Below are 19,939 nucleotides of genomic sequence, written 5' to 3' on the forward strand. Positions count from 1 at the left end.
GTGTCTTTCTGCTTCTCCTGACCCATGGTAACTACATGATCTTTAAAACCAGAGACCAAATTGGTTGCTTTATTAGTGCAATGGAAATCTGGCAACCAAGGCTAAGCCAAGCTCTCATTTTCCTCCTTAAGAAGACCTCAGAAGATGGTCGGTTTGGAGTTGTGAATCGGATAAGATGGGATCATTTCCATCCCCTATGCTGTCCCCAAGGCGTCAAGACAGTTGCTGCCTCTCCAGCCATTATTCCCAGAGAGAAAGAAGAGCAGAATAATGACGTGCCGTGCTCTTGAGTCCACTCTCTAGTCCCTCTCCCTCTCCTCCAGCCCTCGTCCCTCTTTGAAGAAATGCTTTGCTGAAGACACACAAGTCTGTCTCTGCTGATATTTCCATGGGATGGATGTGGGTCACATGACCGACATTGACTCCAAGACATTGTTGGCTGAGCAAATTGCAATCCTGAAAAAAAAAAGGAAAGAAAAGAAAAAAGAAAGGAAAGGAAATGAACACAAACATTATCCACCTCCACTCAGCTAGGAAGAGGAGAGGAAGAGCTACTGTATGGGTAATCATGAAAGGCAGCTCCGGAGAGCTCAGCTATTCAGTGAGCTGCCCTTTAAAGGCCATCATTAGCTGTGTAGTGGTCTCAGTACATCGGTCCCTAATGAACTCGGAGCTTGGTCCTAGTGTGGATTATCAAGCTAATCTCATTAGTGTGCTAACACCAGAATCTCACAGAGCAACGGGATAGGATGTCAATGAGCCAGCCACTCGTCCTCCCTGCCTCAGGTCTCAGCTCCTAATTCTGAATGAGACAAGGAAGAAGGCAGCCATATCATTAACAAACGGAAGCCTGGTGTGTGTGTGTGTGTGTGTGTGTGTGTGTGTGTGTGTGTACGTGCTGATGTACTTTCTTCTTCCCCAGAAGCCTGGACAAAAGACGAAGGGTGGTGCTTTCGTCAAAACGTCCTTTGATTTTTGTTTCCTGCAGTAGACATCATGTCTGAACAAGGCCCTCCTAAGGAAGGCCAATGCAGTGGGTATTCTCTGAGACAAGCAGGGTGCTGTGAGGGTTTAGCATAAAGGTGACACCTAGGGTGGCTTGGGCCTCTCTGCTTTTACTATTGTTCTTCAGAAACTCCTTGCTATCTCAGCAAACAGCATCCCCAAGGGCAGCCACAATCAATGGCTCTTTTCTCGCAGCCTCCAGATGATAGGCCTTTTAATTGTGCTAATTCATTCTGCAGGCACTTTGAGCAGCAGAGATGTCTGTGAGTCTGAGCAAGCATTCCAGCCATCATGTTTCAAGCTTCCACCTCTAACCCACTATGTAGCCAAGCTCTTTCTCCTCTGTGGTAAAATAAGGGTTGGATCCTATAAATCCCTTTTCTAATTATCCCCCGGGGTCTGTTTGGGGCATCAGAAAGCCATCTATAGTGGGCTTCCTGCCCCATGATCACCTTTATCCCATTTACTTATCAAGCGTGAATTCTTCTTTTTATTGGCCCTTGGCTAAGAATAAATGCTTGAAAAATGCCGGACAATATGCTCTCTAAAGGGCCCTTCCAGCCCCGATGTTCTGTGATTCTAAGCAGGTGGAATATTTGGTAACAGCTTTTCATTCATCAGCATAATTGGGAGCACAAGACTCCCTGCCAAAACATAATCTATATCTAAATAAAATCTTCTGTGTGCAAAACGGCGCGGTGAGGGATGTTCAGAGAGCAGGCCGTGTGGAACTGCTCGGGACGAACAAAGCACAGCTCCTCGTTCTGAGATTGTGGCAGAGCCTGGGGTGTGGAGCTGGGAACGGAGGCCCACCACAGCCTCAGCTAGTCCCTGTTGGTCAAAATAAAGTATGCAAGCTGGCACGCCATTCTTTCGCTGAGAGCATGGGATATTTTGAAAACATTCAATTCATCGCCATTGATATTCATGAGAAGGCCTTGAAGGATCTAAGTTTTTGGTTTCTTTTGAAAAACTCGGAAGATGTGGTAGCGACGGGCTTATATTCCAGCCAGATAGCAAGCGGTTGGAGAGCTGCAGCCACTGCCTGTTGCTTTGGACCGGAGTCTACCTGCAGCACTAAGCTCTCGCATGCGTCTGCAAATAATAATGTTAGGATTTGAACACACAGTGTCCCCCACAAGCTCCAGGGTTAAAGGTTTGCTATCTAGCTGGTGTCAACTATTTTTTTTTTCTGGAGGAAATGGAGACCCTAAAAGGCAGGGTCTGGTTGGGAGAAGTAAGTCTGTGGTAGGGTGGGGCTATATTTTGCCATCCCAAACTTGCTTTTTTTTTCATCATGAGGTGACCATGATGTTCCTTCCATCTCACCACATCTCCAAATTCACAGAGCCAAGGCCGGTGGACTGAAGCCTCTGAAACCATGAGCCAAGTGGTGGAATTTTCCAAGTCGTTCTCTTGGCTATTTTGGGCATGGCTACGAAAAGCCAACTAACACAAATGGCAAAGGAGACAACCTATTTCTTATTTCTGATAGCCCTTTCCTTATCGAAAGTAGCCAGACAAAGCACACAGTAAGAGGATATGCCTGAGGAGAGATGTCACAATATCTGAAGAGGTTTTAATAGTCACAGCTGGGGAGAGCATCGGCAGCCTCTTGGAGAATAGAGCTCAAGGAGATGACCCAGGTTCCCAGTGTGGCCCTGGGGAAGTACCTAGGAAAACCAAAGGTTATCTATTGCAGACATTGGCAGTACCCACGTTGTTGAGTATCTATGGGTCATACAGCTCTCCCTGCTTTACTGTTTGGGATTACTGCTTGGAGCCCATTTTGGAGGCCTTGGTAGTGTACACTGGACTGAGCTTTGATGGCAAAGGTGTACAGTGCACCCACAACACAGTTAGATTCCATCCTGTTGGGCCAGGGCAGGAATAGGAGTAACAATTTCCAGATGCATGTACGACATCTGCCTCAGTCTTCACTTTTATGACCTTCATAGGCACCTCGGAAGGTGGTGGTTTTCTGTTTGTTTGTTTGTTTTAGCTAAGGAAAAGGGATGTTACATTCTCTTGCTTGAGGTTTGCTTGTACATGACTGACCAAGGCTCCAGGTTGAGCTGTGACAGTGCATTTTGGGGCTAGGTCCTTTACTCTGCCGCTTTAGATTTTGTGAGTCAATGTCTCTCTCTCCCCCTCCCCCTCAACTTCCCCTCCCTCCCTCCCTTTCTCTGAGTCTCTCTCTCTCTCTCCCTCTCTCTCTCTCTGCTTCTCTCTCTCTCTCTGCCTCTCTCTCTTTCTCTCCCTACCCCTCCACCATCATCAAGTATGTGGTCTTAGCTGGAGTCAGCTGGTCGCCAACCACAGAAATCAGACTGGCTACCACACACTGTACTGTACATCCTCCTACCAGAGGACAAATCTTACCCTAAAAGTTATCCAGAAAACCTGACAGGGAACAGGTTCTAAGGACATAGGAAGTGAAGCCTGAGATGTTCATTAAGGCTAAAAGCCCAAGAGGGGCAAACCCTCCTTATAAATTCCTCTACTGAAGAGAGCCAGTAGCTAAGCCCAGGGCAGGGCAATTGTACACCAGAGAGTCAAGGAGAAAGCCTAATGTCAGAGATGGAGGTCCTCACTCTTCATGGACATCAGTTCACCCACCCACCCATCTTTCACCACAAATCTGGTCTGTAAGCAGGACTACTGGTTTCCGTTCTCCTGGAATGAAAGATACACTCTTGAGATGTTCAATTTTCTTAGCTCGGACAAACAACTCCCGTTTTGGGGTTTCATGATGAGTAAGGGAAAGCAGGGGTGGTCCTAAAGGATATGACATAAAGTTTCATAGTAGCTCCTTCGTCAGATTTCACTCAGAATGGTCAATAACGGTCCCTTTGCTTCCATCCCTCCCTTCACCAATACCCACAAACCATCCCTGCAGCTCACTGTCACGGGGCAGCGTCTGGGCTCATTATTTCCCAGAGAGTCCATTCTCCTACCCTTGTGAGGTTTGAAAATATTTTATGGATCACCCAGGAAGCAGGATGCAGAATAGCTACGGCCATTCCTGGGATGTGTAACAGCAGCCCTGCCTCTTCCTTTCTTACAAATTCCTGTTTGACCTCACAGGCCCTCAGGGCATCACACAGGAGGAACAGATTCACATTGGCTGGGAAAGACAGGGTCAGGACTGGTCTTCAGGGAGGCACTGGGCACACAAAGACGCATCTTTCGGGGCATGGGCACTTACTCACCAAGCTTGTACCACATATCACGGATGGAGAATCCCACGAGCCGTCTCATGTCCCCATACCTGGAAGGAGCAGAAGTGCCGGCTTTTAGCTCTATTCTGGAGTGTTTCAGGAAGCTCCCCACTCTCAAACAATCCGAGAATGCAACCTACTTATTCAGGATTTTGTTGTACTTAGCGTGCGTGAACTGCTCCAGCTGTAGAGAGTCCTGAGTGATAAAAGCCACTGCCAGATGAAAATAGTTGTTCCACAGCTGTAGGGAAGAAAAAAAAAAAAAGAGCAGTCATGGAGAGGGTCTGACGTGGGGGAGGCATATTAAACGCCGGCTAACGTGAATAATTTATAAAGACGGCAGAAGACAGAGGCGAGACCAGTTTAATTGTGTGCTCTGCAATTTTCTAACTGGCACGGACTCCAAAATTAACATCCTGGCCAAAGCAAGGACAATGGATGGATCTCTCTAGGCCCTAGCAGTGCCTCCCCCTCCCGACAATGGGATCAGTCAAGGGGAATTTTAGAGCTGGATTCTTGTGGCTGGGGCACTTCTGTTGTTTTCCTTTCTGAAAGACAAATGACTCAGCCCAGCTGGGATCTCTGGTGAGCCGGTTCCTGCCCTGAAAGTATAGGTGTGTGAAAGATAAGGCCATTCAGGAAGTCAGGGCTTCACAGGGTACCCTCCCTGATCCACCTGACATGAGCCGGCCCACAATCCATTCTGTCTTAAAGCAGTTTGCGCTTGCCTTCCCCACTGTTCCAAGGCCTTAAAGCCTGGTTCTGGGACCATCAGAAGCATCCCTTGGGAATGTGTTAGAAGTACCAATTTTCTGGCCTGCCTATTTGATAATTCTCAGCTGCTGTAAGTTTTGCAGGTATACGATCTGATGCTGACTCTGAAAGACAGTGATGGAATCCACTCCCCCACTCCCCCAGCTGTGGTGACACCAAACAGAACAATCATTGAACGCAGACATAGGGAAAGTTATCAAAAGGATGAGCATGGTGGCGACAGTATTGATATGGGTCACAGTCTAGAAAGCTGAAGGCCCACGGTGGCGGTGCACCTCAGCAAACTCATCTGGGAAACTGGCGTAACCCGGTGCTCACTGCAGAGGGCTGCAGTAAAGGCGACATGAGGAGATGTGCTCACCAGGTAGGACCACGGTAGGAGCTGGAAAGTACCTGCCCGTCTCATTGTTTTCTTTTCAACCTCCAGGTAGCTCCTTTTGTACTAAAGCACAGGCTGGCAACTTGGCTGCTCAGGGGAAAGTGTTTTAAGATGCCACAGGCCTGACTTGCAAAAGGACAGACCTGGCAGCAAGAGGTGCCACCCTGCCATGGAGTCAGTCAGCTTCCACACAAGCAGGCCCATCACAGGCTATAGACAGCCACCACTGCCAAGGTCACAACTGCTTAGAGCCAAACCTTGCATAGGCCTAAAGGTGCAACCCGGGGCAGGCTCCTCCTCCTCAGAGGAGGAGAGGGGAGACGGGGAGACGGGGAGACGGGGAGAGGCTGTTTGTGGCGATTGCTATCAGGATGTAAAGTGAATGAATAAATTAATTAATAATATAAAAGAAAGCATCTTCAACAACAACAAAGCCACTCTGCTGTCCTCTGCTTTTCTCTTTGCCCATGTATGAGCAACACGGGTTTGCTTTGCTCTCTTCCATTGCTGCATAGTACTCTGACGTCAGGGTTACCTCAGCTTTACCCATTATAGCCCTTTAGCCCATTTATAGACATCTAGCTCGGTCCCACTCCTCTTTCTCCGGCAGTGGCACTGTCTTCATCCCTCCCTTGAACCTCTTTCCATACAGGAACCTCTCTCTGTGGCCTACATTCCTAAGGCTGGAACCACAGAGCCACAGGACGCAGGAGGTACAGCCGTTTGCTGTCGGTTTGTTTGCTTGTTTGCTTTGGATTGTTTTAAACTGTGGGAACTGTCAGGATGCTTTCCAGGGGTTGCCATCTGATTACTGTGTCCTCTGTCAGGAGCTCGCCATCCTACCTGTCTGAGTCTCGGTTCCTTCACCTGGAAAATGAGGATAATGGGGCCCAAAGGGTGTAGTTATGAGGACTAAATGAGGAGGTCCTACCCAGCAAACTCCCATGGACCCTTGCATACAGGTTTAGACACCAATTCCTACGAAAGCCTGGCCCGGTACTGTACACTGAAGCAGATCCGCTGGCATCCGTCCTCATTACACCCCATCCTCCCCGCGCTCGTGACATGTTTTAAACTATGGAATTTATTCTCTATCTTCACTACTAAACGTAAAGGTCACAGAGCCAAAGACTTCATTTTCTTGATCGCCTTGATCTGGATGATGTTTGGCTGCAAGTCTGATCTAGCTGTGTCAAGGCAGTATTTATGGAATGAGTTCGTGGTCAATAGCCATGCTTTGTGTGTATTCCTATGAAGACCCCCCAACCCCAAAGAGCTGAAATGATGTTGCAGTGGTTAAGGGCCTGGGCTGCTCTTGTGGAGGATCTGGGTTCAGTTCCCAGCATCCATAGGACACAAACAAATGGCTGTAACTCCAGAGGATATGATGCCCTTTTCTGGAGTCTGTGGGTAACACACACACACCTCTACACACACAGACATATACATATACATAATTTAAAAATAATTTTAAGGGGTTGGGGATTTAACTCAGTGGTAGAGCGCTTGCCTAGCAAGCGCAAGGCCCTGGGTTCGGTCCCCAGCTCCAAAAAAAAAAAAAAAAAAAAAAAAAAAAAAAAAAGAAAAGAAAAAAAGAAAAAAAGAATAATAATTTTAAAAATCACATCCTTCAGAGAAGGGACAAAATGTGTATTTCTATCCACATTTGGACATCAAAAAAAAAAAAAAAAACCTGAGGACCACGGAGCACAAAACTGTTGTGTCCTACAGGTGAATGTGGCACTGGGAGCCACGTTGATCTAACTCCTGCCCTCTGTTGCTTTAAAACGCTTTGAATTGGATTACCACACCATCATAGTATAAATCCACAGTTTCCAGTGGGAAGTTTAGATACACATCTATCCCTGGGCCAGTTAATGTATCCACCACCTAAACACTCATCAATTCTCTGTGGTAAAAGTCTCCTAGTCACTTTAAGATAGACATTGTTATGAGTGCCTAGGCTTTCTACTGTGAAGGACCCCAGACGTATCCCTCCTTCATGGCTACAGCTTTGTGGGTACTGAACAGCATCTCCCATCTGACCCCTTGAGAGCCTCTCGTAATTGTTATCGTACTTACTGATTCTGCAGAGCTGGCTTTCAGAGACTATATAGGAATGGACTCACAAAGTGTGTGTCTTTCTGCACCTGGATTATTTCATTTAACATGATGTTCTCAGTCTCTCTTTAAGCTAAGGCAAAGGTAGGATTTTATCTTCTGTGGCTGAATAGTATAGGACACTGTGTATAGGACATTACCCTATTGATGGCCATGTAGAGTGATGTCATGGCCACCACAATGTGGCTCGCGGCAGTGAACATAGGGATGCATATGTCCCCTTGGCGCTAATTTACGTTTGAGTCAATGCTCGGTAGTGGAATTGCACATGTCTGTGAGGTGAAGTAGCCTGGACCCTCAGCACAAGTCCTCTTCTTCTGGTCCCTGTGACTTTGCAAACAGCCAAGAGCATGGAGTCCCAGTATCCAGAGGGTACCACTGAACTTAGCTTCCAGCAGAAATCACCATTTCTATGATGCCCAGGCTTTGGCTCCTGTGGAGTGGCACCCATAGAGATGCTGTCTTTTTGCCCTTTGAATCACAAAACCACCATTCAGAGGAGAGGTTAGGGCTAATCTCCTTTCCCCTGCTCCAGCTCTGGACAGAGGGAGCCAGGATGGAGGCTGCTCCTGCTGGTATCACATGCATAATACATGAGCCCACAAGAAGGAGATGAGGGTGTTCCAGGCAGGGTACAAAGAACAAATCCGTTCTCAAAGGGAGGGGAGGAAAAGATGAGGGAACAAAGAGAAGATTGAAAAATGACCCAGTTTTGGGGTACTTTTCACTAAATATCTGTGGAAGCCTCATTAGAAAAGAATTATTTGATTCTGTGTTCCTAGCTCTTTTCCATAGTTTACAGAATCCTGTGGGCGTGACAGCCTCGGGCTATGTTGTGAGGATCAAAAAGCTGCTTCTCTGCTGGCTTGCCTGTCAAGAACTGACCTGAGTTCCTAGCCCTGATGCTTATAATATCACTATGATTATTATCATGATTACCACCACTGCAACTATCATCACCACCACCACCACCGCCAACAGCATCATCACCACCAACATCACCACCACCGCCAACAGCATCATCACCACCAACATCACCACCACCACCAACAGCATCATCACCACCACCAACATCATCACCACCACCACCAACAACAGAATCATCACTACCACCAACCACCACCAATGTTGGAGTAGAAATCTCGGCTGAGTCCAAGACAAAACACAATGGGCCAACATGGTTCCATGTGGAGAGGTTTTAATGGGAGAATGAGACAACGGAGAGGGACAAGGGGGGAGGGGGGAAGAGAGAGAGAGAGCAGAAAATGTCTGCCTTTTATCTGCACAAGTCTGTGAGGCGAAGTAGCCTGGACCCTCAGCACAAGTCCTCTTCTTCTGGTCCCTGTGACCTTGCAAATAGCCAAGAGCATCGAGTCCCAGCATCCAGAGGGTACCACTGATCTTAGCCTACAGCAGAAATCACCATTTCTATGATGCGCAGGCTTTGGCTCCTATGGAGTGGCACCCATAGAGATGCTGTCTTTTTGCCCTTTGAATCACACAATGACATAACTGCTCCCAAAGGAAGGTGGGAACTAAGCCAAAGGTATGCTGGGAATGTATGGCCATTGCTATGGCAACAGTGACCAGGTGGTGTCACTGCTGGAGGAGAAAGCAGTTCCTGATACCAACAAGCAGCATTGTTATCATCATCACCATCATAAAAATGATGCTAAACATCATTCTGTTGCCAGGACCGTGAGTTACATGAATGTGAGCTGCATGAATCAATTCACCTAACGTTTGTAGCCATTTAAAGAGAGAGCCACTAACGACATGACATCTTCATTTAACATTGAAGAAACCGAGGCACAGAACAGTGAAGTACTTACGTAAAACATCAAACTTCACCAGCTTAACTTTTGCACTTAGGGCATGTCCCTTTTCCTAGATATGTCGCATACATAAAATTTCTTTCAGGAAAGTTTTATGAAACCCCAAAGAATGGCCTAGAGGACTGGAGCTGACCCTGTCTTGGGAAAGTACCTCCCTGAGACCATGGAGGAGAGTGACAGTCAGAACGGCGGGTCCCTGAGGCTAGAACTGCTGACTTCAGGGGAAAATGGCAAACCAGCTGGCCTTTTTATGGTCACACACTGCCTCTCTGGCACCCCAGGTATGTTGTTACAAGTTGTCCCTTCAAACACCATGGACATATCTATTCCTCTGAACGGGCTTTGTAACAAGTGGAGACCGCGGGCATCTGCGTGGGAAATGAAACCTTTTTCTTTAGCCTGTGTGACATGTTTGGTTGCCCTGGAAAAGACTTGTCATCTGGAGAGAAAGTCTCACCCAAGGCCATAGTGACACACTGAATCTACAGTGTGGTCATGGTCCCGTGTGAAAGCCTGTGTCAGCCAGTGCAGTTTCTAGTCCCAAATGCATCAAGGTGCTGATGTCAGGCTTTCTGTGTCCAGGTCTTGCCCACTCCTGCATCTTCAGAGAAGCTAGCTAGCGGTGGTATAAGAATGTTCGGGTCACACATGTAGCCCATACATATACAGCCACCCAATTAGATAAGATGGATGAAGCTAAGAAGTGCAGGCTGACAGGAACTGGATATAGATCTCTCCTGAGAGACACAGCCAGAATATAGCAAATACATAGGCGAATGCCAGCAGCAAATCACTGATCTGAGAACGGGACCCCCGTTGAAGGAATCAGAGAAAGGACTGAAAGAGCTTGAAGGGGCTTGAGACCCCATATGAACAACAATGCCAAGCAACCAGAGCTTCCAGGGACTAAGCCACTGCCCAAAGACTGTACATGGACTGACCCTGGGCTCCAACTGCATAGGTAGCAATGAATAGCCTAGTGAGGGCACCAGTGGAAGGGGAAGCCCTTGGTCCTGCCAAGACTGAACCCAATGTGAACGGGATTGTTGGGGGGAGGGTGGTAATGGGGGAAGGATGGGGAGGGGAACACCCATATAGAAGGGGAGGGGTAGGAGTTACAGGGATGTTGGCCCGGAGAAAGGGGAATAACAATCAAAATGTAAATAAGAAATACTCAAGTTAATAAAGATAAAAAAAAAAGAATGTTCGGGTCAGTGATTTCTTATGAGTGGGTATATAAACTATGGCGGCTTCTCTTGTTATCATGAACATCGGTCACTTCCATTCCCAGATTTGAATGCAAGATCATGGGGGCAGGATCGAGAACCTTGTTCAGAGAAGATGTTCGTCCTTTCAGCCCAGCAAAGACATCACAACCCCAGCAAGGTTCATGGCACTGGTCTCAGCCCAGGTGTCACCGCCCCCCCAGGGGACATTGTACGCCAGGCACAGAGCCCAGAATGGCATGTTTTACCAGAAGGGAAGAAAACATGGATGGGATCGGAGGAGCAAGAGCGATGATTTCAAATGACAATTAGTGCCTAGAGAAATGCCTAGATGTGACCTCATGACCACAGGGTCACAGAACAAATCCCAGAGAGGAGACAGGCAGGGCAGGCTCTGTGAAGAGGAACTATTCCGACAGCAGCTGACTGGTAAGTTTTCCCAGCATGCTCCTGGGCTGGCAAAGCCTCCTGAGGTGGGAGGGAAGTTAGCATCTTAGAGATGTCATCACTCTGGCGGGATGACACCCTTGCCTGCTGCTGAGCTTGGGAGGCCAGGCTGATGGAAACGGCACGGCTCTGAGTTACTGAACTAGGTGACCTCGTCTATTCCCTACTCTGTTCCCAGAGACTCTAGGGGATTGAAGACATCCCTGGAGGGAAGCTTCTCAGGCTGGGGGTAGGGTTTCTTCTCTCACTCCTGCAGCCATGGGCAGTAATACAGACTTTCCCATCAGGCTTTGAAGAGCAGGCTCTTTGTGGGCCCGACCAGGGACATCAGTCTACTTACCTCAGGGACATTCTCATCACACAGCCCCAACCCCGCCTTAAGGTCTCAGAGGCCCCGAATCTTGGCTGAGCACACATGCCAAAATGACTTTTGGAGAAATTTGGAAGTCACAGAGATAAACTTGAAAGCTTTGTACGTCCGTGTCTGTGACTGGCTGTTCCTTGGCACCGGGGGACAAAATACTAAGGAAATGTTACATTTTTGAAAGGCAGCAAGCAGCAGTGTCGACAGTGAGGAAGTGGCATGCCTCCCAGTCAAATGGGACGTCTTCTTTCCTCACTTCCGTCACGCATGTCTGCAGAGACACCTGCAGCCTCTGTGTGCTTGCGGGTGGTAATGGTGGAGGAGGAAGCAACCAGCCCAATGCTCCGGAGTAGCCGCCCTGAGCAACTCAAATGTCTCACACTCACCTGGAACTCAAAACTTGTGTGTTCTAGAAACTTCTGGTTCATGGTTTCTGCAAACTTGTTGATAGCTCTGAGGAAGACCCTGGAAGAGGAAACAAGGTTACTGGACCAACTGAGCGTCCTCTCTCTTCTCTTCCTGATAAACTGAAATCTCCTCACAGCCTCCCAGAGTGGGCTGATCTTCAGATGGAAACTAATGGAGGCCAATGTAGGCGCTGAGGTTGCCTCACTAGAGTTGAAGAGCTGGTCTATCTGACTCTTTGGAAACTTGTATTGTCTTACAGTCAAACAATTAGAAGCTTGTGGCTGAACAGCCCATGCTGTGCAGAACTGATATAAAGAAAGAGCATCCCCTCCCCAGTATTCCATCGTATCCTCTCTCCTAGAGAAAGCTACCATCAACATGTGGGTGAACATCATTTCAAAGGTCTCCTTAGAAGCGTCTACACGAATGACATTTTTAGGGCGTCATTTTGATAAATGGTATTACACGGCGAATGTGGTTTCATAGCTTGCTGATTTTACTCAATAATAAATCGTGGACTCCTTTCACACCAATGAGTGCTGCCACACGTCACCCATTTTAATCACCAAAGAGCTTTCCACTCTACGTCCGCATCACAGTTTATTTAATCGGTTTCTTATTGATGGGCCGTTTCGTGGTTTCTCGACTTTTTCCCTATAATAGACAAGGTTCCTGTGATCGCTGTTCCATACCCCGTGCACCTCCTTTGATCACCTTTTTTCCAGTCCATCCAGGACCCAGTGCTAGCCAAATATCATCCTCATTTTACATTTTGGTCCTCAGCTGTTGAAATGCACCCCCGTCTCTCTGACCACCTTGGTTTCTTTTTCCCCCTTTGTCCATGAGCTCCCACTGACTGTTCCCACAGCCCTCTTCTCCTGTCCTGCCATTCTCACAGACAGCCCTGACCACGGCCATTCTGACCTCCATGGCTCTCTACTGCTCATAGACCAGCAGAGCTCTCTCTCTACATGCAATGCCCTGCGTGCTTTGGCCAGACCTTCCTTCCTATGCCCGTTTTTTCACTCTTACCCTGCAATTCAAGCTCCTTCCTTTGCACTTAGTGGCATGTTTTTATTTTATAGCCTGTCCCAGCTCTAAGTCAAAATTATGTTTTCCTGGTACAGGCTTGAACATGTCCTGTAGCCAGCACCCAGAGCCTCCTACTTCTCAGAATCCTTTTGATCATTCTATATGCTAAAGGTCACCCTATGGGAGCACTTTCTCTACTCTTAGTATGTTTGAAATATGAGCTGTCTCCATGTGGCCAAACTTCTGCTTTAGACCATAGTCTACTCACAGGGTAGGGCCCCAAGGGTGTTCTTGGAGGACAGGGAATAGCACACTGTCAGTTTCCTCCTTCAGACCACACTTCCCTAGAGATTAGGAACATGGCGTGCTCACGTCTTTTTCCCAGTCTGTATCTTCATCCTAGGCCTCTCAGGAGCTCCAGTTTGCATCCAAGCTCTCTGCTCTTCACGCCGAAGCTAACTCTCAAATGCCCGTACTCCCGCTTCTCTTGGTAATCCCCCCCCCCCGCACGAATGAAGAGCGGGCCCCCTTGCACTTGCTTCCGAAGAGGAAAACAAATCAACTCTGATAAACTTCACTCAGGCTTTGTCCTACACCCAACACTCAGCCTGTCGGCGTATCCTCTTAGCATCGCTTTCAGAATAGGTCAAGAGTTACCTACTTCGCTTTGCCTCACTGCTACCGATAGGGACAAAGCCATAATCATTACCCTGGAGTTTTGTGGCTGCCTTCCAGCTAAGATGCGACCACGTCGCCTTTGTGTGCCTATGCCTGGGATTTGGCCTTCCTTCTTTCAATGCTGCGGACTGAACTTAGACTCCAATGCATGCTAGGTAAACACTCTGCCATCTTGGTCCCACCATTCCTACTGAGCAGCAGGCTATCCAATATCTCCTTGTCCCCCGAGTGGCTGGTCCAGGGAAATGCTTAGAGCCCGCCTGAGGTACCGGAGGAGGCCAATAAAGGAAGGGCTGATGACTGTGGGTAATAATTTGAACTCCATTATGCCTGGGAGCCACTAAGAGACCTTACACAACACATTTGCCTGTCAGAAGTGTCCCCTCCTAGGAGACAAATAAGCTGCACTGTTAATACCACTCTCGCTGCCCCTTAGTGGTTAGAATTTGTTCCTGGACCACTTATTCCAAGGTACCAGTGCATTCATCCCCATCCCACTCCTACAGACCGATGGAGCACCCTGCAGCCAGAGAAATCCCATAAAATAAAAGCAGAAGCTTTCAGGACATATGGGGGCTGTGCATAAACATTGCTGCTATAACTTGGCCAGGCTGAGCATGGTGGGTACTAGAGGGTTTTGTTGTCGTTATTGTTGTTTGGTTTTGGTGGAGCACAGCTTGGTAATAGGGCTGCACTAGTAGTTCATGAAATACTTACAGGTTGTTTGCTGAGGGGCAGAAGTGTGTGTGGAGGGGTCAGCTTATTCTAGTGTTGGGATCCCAGAATTTGGAACATGCACACACTCCTAGGTGTTATTTCTGACTTTGCCACTTTCCAAGCTCTGTGGATTTGGGTCATGTTACTATCCTTTTGAAGTCTCAGGTTCCTCCCTGCTATACTGTCGTGAGGGAGCCATTTCCTGGAGTTGCTACAGGGAATGAGTGCTGAGCTCAGGGCCTAACCCAGAGCCTGCAGTTGCACAGTGGTCACTGGAAAATCCCTTGGATCCTTCAGGCTGCCTACTTCTCCTTATAAAACCAGATGCCAATGGGTAGACAGACAAACGGCAAGCAAGGAACACCTAGCAACCAAGTTTGAGCAGGTAGGACCACATAACAGTAGGAATGGAAAATCCCACAACCCTTCCCCCAAATCAGACTGTCAAAGAGGGGGATTTCTTTGGTTTTTCTTTTTGCCATGTGCTAAGATGCCTTTGAAACAACATCTATATTTTCCCCTTAAAGATTAGTTATCTGATTCTCTAGATGGGAGCGCATTGAGTGGCTGTCACTTTATGTACAAACATCTCAGGAGCTGAAATGTGATACCCAGACGAGGGTTTTCTACATTCTTGCTAACAACAAAGCTATCGGTAACTCCAGAACAGACATTATTGAGGTTGTCAGTTTAAACCTGTCTGGGGCTCCCAGAGGCTGGGCTAGTGACTGGAAACTAATCAGCCATGCGCTGGTGGTGCTAAGAGGCAGCTGTCTCACCTCCTTCCAGCTTCTCTGAGGGCCACAAGCTGAATGTAGGAACCCCACTTAACTCTATATTGTGTTCAAGATAGGAAGTATAAGGAGTTTCTTGCTTGGTTTTCTTTTTTAAAAAGCTGTTCTGAAGTGGATAGAAGCAAGAAAACACTCAACTCTCTGTGGCTCTCAACAGTGAACATAAGTTGTTTAAAATAAAGTTCATTTTCAAAACTCAACCTCACCTTATTATCCATAGTGGGATATATATATATATATATATATATATATGTATATATATATGTATATATATATATGTGTGTGTGTGTGTGTGCGTGTGTGTGTATGTGTGTGTGTATACATACATACATACATGCATACACATATATATGTACACGCACATATATATCATATATACACACATATAACACACACACACACACACACACACACACACACACACACACACACACACACACACTCAGTAGCCAGAGTCCCACAAAGGTTGCAGCAAACTTTGCCCAGTCAATGCTCCATCCTTCCGAGCTATGACCTTGACCATCTCAGCATCTCACTGGCACCTTCTATAAGAGGATCCAAGTGTGGATACCCAGTAAGATGCAACCTAAGCATGAGGGTCCAGTGCTTCTGCACATGGGTAAGCTCAGTAAATCTCAGCCACTGTTCTTCCGGGTCTCAGCTTGCTGCCACCACATTCAGCGATGGTGAATCTGAGGACGGAAGCACTCTGTTATGAAGGCACAGAGCCACACCAAAATAGGACGTGAATGAAAGCAGAGAAGGGAGTGGGGACCCTCCCTGGCAAGGAACATTCGGGGGATCTGAGGGCTCCTGGGAACCTTGCTCTCTACCCTGTGGTTCCTTAGGGTATAGCTGAGTCTACTGGTCAAAACTTAAGGACAGATATAACAGATACACTTGGGCAGCAGAGCTCTTACGCTTCCCTTGAGCCTGACACATGCATTCTTCCTGAACTTTTAACCTGCTCCTATCACCCCAACGTCCCAAGGTTCATGTACCAAGAGGTTAGGGAGAAGCAGCATACACCAACTTGTCTGGGCACAGCCCGCCTGAAGCGCCCTTCCACACTCCCCTGAGGGTGCAGCAGCCTCACCAAATCTAGAATCCTATTGCACTTCAACATTAGTCGTGCTATGTGGGGTAAGGAAATCAGGGGCCAGCGAGAAGGCTCATCTGACACAGGTATTTGTCACTAGGCCTGACAAGCTGAGCTTGATCCCTAGAACCCATGTGGTGGAAGGAGAGAACGGATTGTCACAAGTTGTCCTTTGTCCTCTGTCCTCCAGACGTGCCCCAGGACACATTTTCAGTGACAGGAATGTGAAGGTAAAAACAATAGTTATAAAGTTCATTCTGTGTGTCAACACTGTCCCAACTACTTTACACCATTTATTCTTTCGTTTCAGCCACATAAACGCCACACTCTGCTGTAATAGCGACTATTGCTAGTCCTGTTTTACAGGGAGGGAAACTTAGTCCAGAGCAGCTAAGTAACTTCCCCAAGGTCAATAACTAATGAAGGGGACAGGATTTGAACCCAGGAAGTCATCAGCAACAATGGTGGCTTTCAACCTTACTCATGCTGCAACCCTTTGATACAGTTCCTCCTGTTGTGGTGACCCCTGCTCACAGAATTATTTCAGTGTCTACTGATAAATTGTAATGTAAATATGCGGTGTGCAGGATGTCAGCTACATGACCCTCAAAGGAGATGCGACCCTCGCTAGTTAGAACATCTTCATGCTATTTCTGTTCCCGTGAGGGTCACTGCAGGACTCGGACGCATTTCTGGTCAAACTTATTATTTCCCTTAGTAGGAGGAAGCCTTCAGGATTGAAACTTGAATGGATCTGTGCCCTCCCTAGAGCCTTAGGCACTCAATAAACATTGATTGACTGTTTTAAGAGCAGCCGTAGAGATGTGTTTAAATCCCTGACTCCCCTTGAAGCGCTATGATTCCTGCTCGAGGTGCAGATGCAAGAGGGAAGAGAGAGGTTTCCTAGCATAATTGTGTTAATTTACAACATTATGAGGAATTCGATCATTTAAAATTTAAATATGCCATGTAAATCAGATCATGCTGAATGCTGCATCTTACCAAAAGGAGAAATGTTCTAGCAGAAAGAGTTTCTTACAGTAGACATGCCTTTCCCTTTGCAAAGGCAAACAGCCCCCAGCTGGGGAGACATTCAAAGCCAGAAGACTCCACCTTCTCCACCCGCAAACAGAAACATGGGTAATAGATGACTGATACACGTATACACGCATAAATCAGAGGTGGTAATAGATTAATTACAGTAACACAGATAATAGAGGAAAAGAGATAAAGATTAGAGAGAGGAAAAGAGCGAGGAAGATAAGGGAAAAAAAGTGAATTAGTTGGAATGTCGGCTAATTTAGAGATAAGCTCGGTGCGTATGTGGATTGTTTCTTCCTGGGGAAGAGGAAATGGTGTTTTAGGTGAGTGTCCCACTATAAATCATGGTACACATTCTGTTTGTGTATATTCCCCAAACTAGCTGCAAGACCTTGGCAGCCTGTCTCCCCTTCAGGGCTGCTGTCTGGATGTCTGCTCAAGGCTCCTCAGACAAATGTCTCTGGTACACAGGGTGAAGAAGCCCAGGCTCAGGACTTGGCACAGGTTGAATGGCGTCTCTCTTTCTCACAGGCATTGCAGTGGTGAGTAAGTCAGCCGGCTGTGCCATTTGTAAAATGCGAATGGTGGTGGTTCCAGCTCATAAGGTTGCCATGAGGGGCGGGGAAGCGAATGTGTGCAGAGCATTTGTGACAGCGGACTGGTCTAGGCGCTTCACAAATATCAGCTATGAAATAACGCACAGATTGTAGCTGTCACGAGCAACCATCATGAGCTCCGTAAGTGGAGGAGCCATCCTTGTAGCCAGAATATGAAAGAAACCTATAGACTAAGCTCTTCTTCTGTAAGGGCAAAAGGACAGCCAGTTAGGGGGAGGTGACATTAGCAGGCGCTTCTCTAGCTCAAGACCAAGTTGGCGTCACCTCATGATACCAGTGCCCTGCTTGCTGACATCTGACTTGTTATCAGTGTGGTACCGAGGAGTAACCATCCATCCGAAACGAGAAATGCAAAATCCTGGAAAATGGACTGCGCTTACCCTCTCTCCAGAGATTCAGAAACTGACACTGCAGTTGAGTGAATTTCTGAAAAGGGAAGGGTTGCAGTGGGCTGTGATGGTGCAGGTCAGTAACCCTGGGACTTGGAAGGTTGAGGCAGGAAGGCCATGCATTGGAAAGCTTCTTCTTTCACTGCGTCGTGAGTTCAACGTCAACCTGGGCTACAGGCGGTCCATGCTGTACCCTCGAACCAGAGTTTAAAGGACACTGACTGAGATGTAAAGACATGTATTTCACTGATCAGAGCAGGAACTGCTTTTATTTAGGAGACAATTCTACTTTCTTCGGTTTCCTGCCTTCCATTTTCCAGGTACAGAGACAGAAGGATCGCTTTACTTGTCAACTTGACACGATGGAGAATTGTGTGGGAAGAGCATCTCAGGCAAGGATTGCCTAGATCAGGTTGGCTTGTGGGCAGATCTCTGAGGAACTTTCCTAATTGAGTTAACTGAGGAAGAAAGACCAAGCACCCTGAACATGAGTAGCACCATTGTAGACTGTGTGGGAGTCAGGGAAAGGTGGCTAGACACAGGTATACACACATTCGTTTCCTATGTGCTATTGACCAGATGGAGTAAGCTGCTTTGAGTTCCTGCCTTGCCTTCCCTAGAATAACGGGCTGGAACCTGGAATTTTAAGCCTAATAAAAACCATTTCTTAATTAAAGTTGCTTCCCCCCCCCACCCAGGGTACTTTATCATAGCAACTGGAATGGAACTAGAACATCTCTGGCCTCTTCCAAAAGCTCCTCACACAGATCACTAAGAACTTCTCCCAGAATTCCTGGTACACATCTCCAAAAGGGGAAAGTTACCTGATGAACTCCAACTCTGGCTTTGTATTAGCTCATGTCATCTGTTTTCCTTCCTAACTAACAGTAACTCTGGGTTTTTCTTTGGAGAGCTGCCTTCTCTATTACTTCCCTGGTTCCCTGTTGTTTGGGTAGAATTGACCATACTACCTCTGGTTCAGAAGGCAGGTCGTAAGATCAAAGCTCGACTTAAAAATGCCTTTCATTTTTCTGCCACAGAGGTTTAGGGATGAACATGTAGCCCAAACCAGACTTTGAAGATTAGCCTTGGGAATTACTCTGCACTGACTGGAAAAAGAAAAAAGAAAAAGAAAATAAAAAGAGAAACTTCTCTCGGCAGGTTTTTCTGGAACGTTTTCCTTTCTCCTCTTTCTTTCAATAAAATACATGTTTGCAGGCCTGTAGAGATGGCTCAGCACTTCAGAGCATTAGCTGCTCTTCAGAGGACACTGCTTCCAGTCTCCGCTCCCTCACAGAAGCTCACAAACTATCCCTGGATCTGATGACCCCTTCTGGTTTCCACAGGCATCAGACACTCATGTGGTTCACTGGAATACATGCAGCCAAGATACTCGTGCACATAATAAAATTAAATGGATACACTTGCAACCTGTGGAGTGTACTTTCGTTCCTCTAAAGGGAATGTCCGTTTGAGAATGATGCCAACAGAGACAAGACAGAGGGAGAGGCGTCCGTTTCTTCTGTCTTCATTTGAACGCCTGGATACGGCCGAGCATGACCAGACCTCTAAGTTTTTCAAGTTATCTGAACCCATAAATCTTCTACTTTCAAAAGCCCAGATTCCTTTAAAATCCCAGTCAGGAAGTTCCCTGTGGGCACAGAGAGTGGCTGTACATATTCATGAATGCCACTGTCTGCACTAGGACTAGATACACAAAGTCAGGTTGCACATGGAGTTTGCTCTTGAAAAGTTCATTGTGTATAAACTGACCAGTCCTGTGAAGAACTGG

At 47.1% G+C, this 19,939-nt stretch overlaps 1 protein-coding gene across 1 annotated transcript in view; it reads right to left on the minus strand.

Moving 5' to 3' along the window:
• Positions 1 to 19,939, minus strand: part of Dock2 (dedicator of cytokinesis 2) — a 417,576-nt gene that overhangs the window by 63,033 nt on the left and 334,604 nt on the right. Inside the window, exons 30-32 of the mRNA NM_001419946.1 lie at positions 11,759 to 11,837; positions 4,367 to 4,467; positions 4,218 to 4,276 (exon numbers count right to left, since the gene is read on the minus strand). Coding sequence (NP_001406875.1) covers positions 4,218 to 4,276; positions 4,367 to 4,467; positions 11,759 to 11,837 — 239 coding nt within the window. The remainder of the gene's footprint in view (positions 1 to 4,217; positions 4,277 to 4,366; positions 4,468 to 11,758; positions 11,838 to 19,939) is intronic.

This window comes from Rattus norvegicus, chromosome 10 (genome assembly GCF_036323735.1).
Source record: "Rattus norvegicus strain BN/NHsdMcwi chromosome 10, GRCr8, whole genome shotgun sequence".
NCBI lineage: Eukaryota > Metazoa > Chordata > Mammalia > Rodentia > Muridae > Rattus > Rattus norvegicus.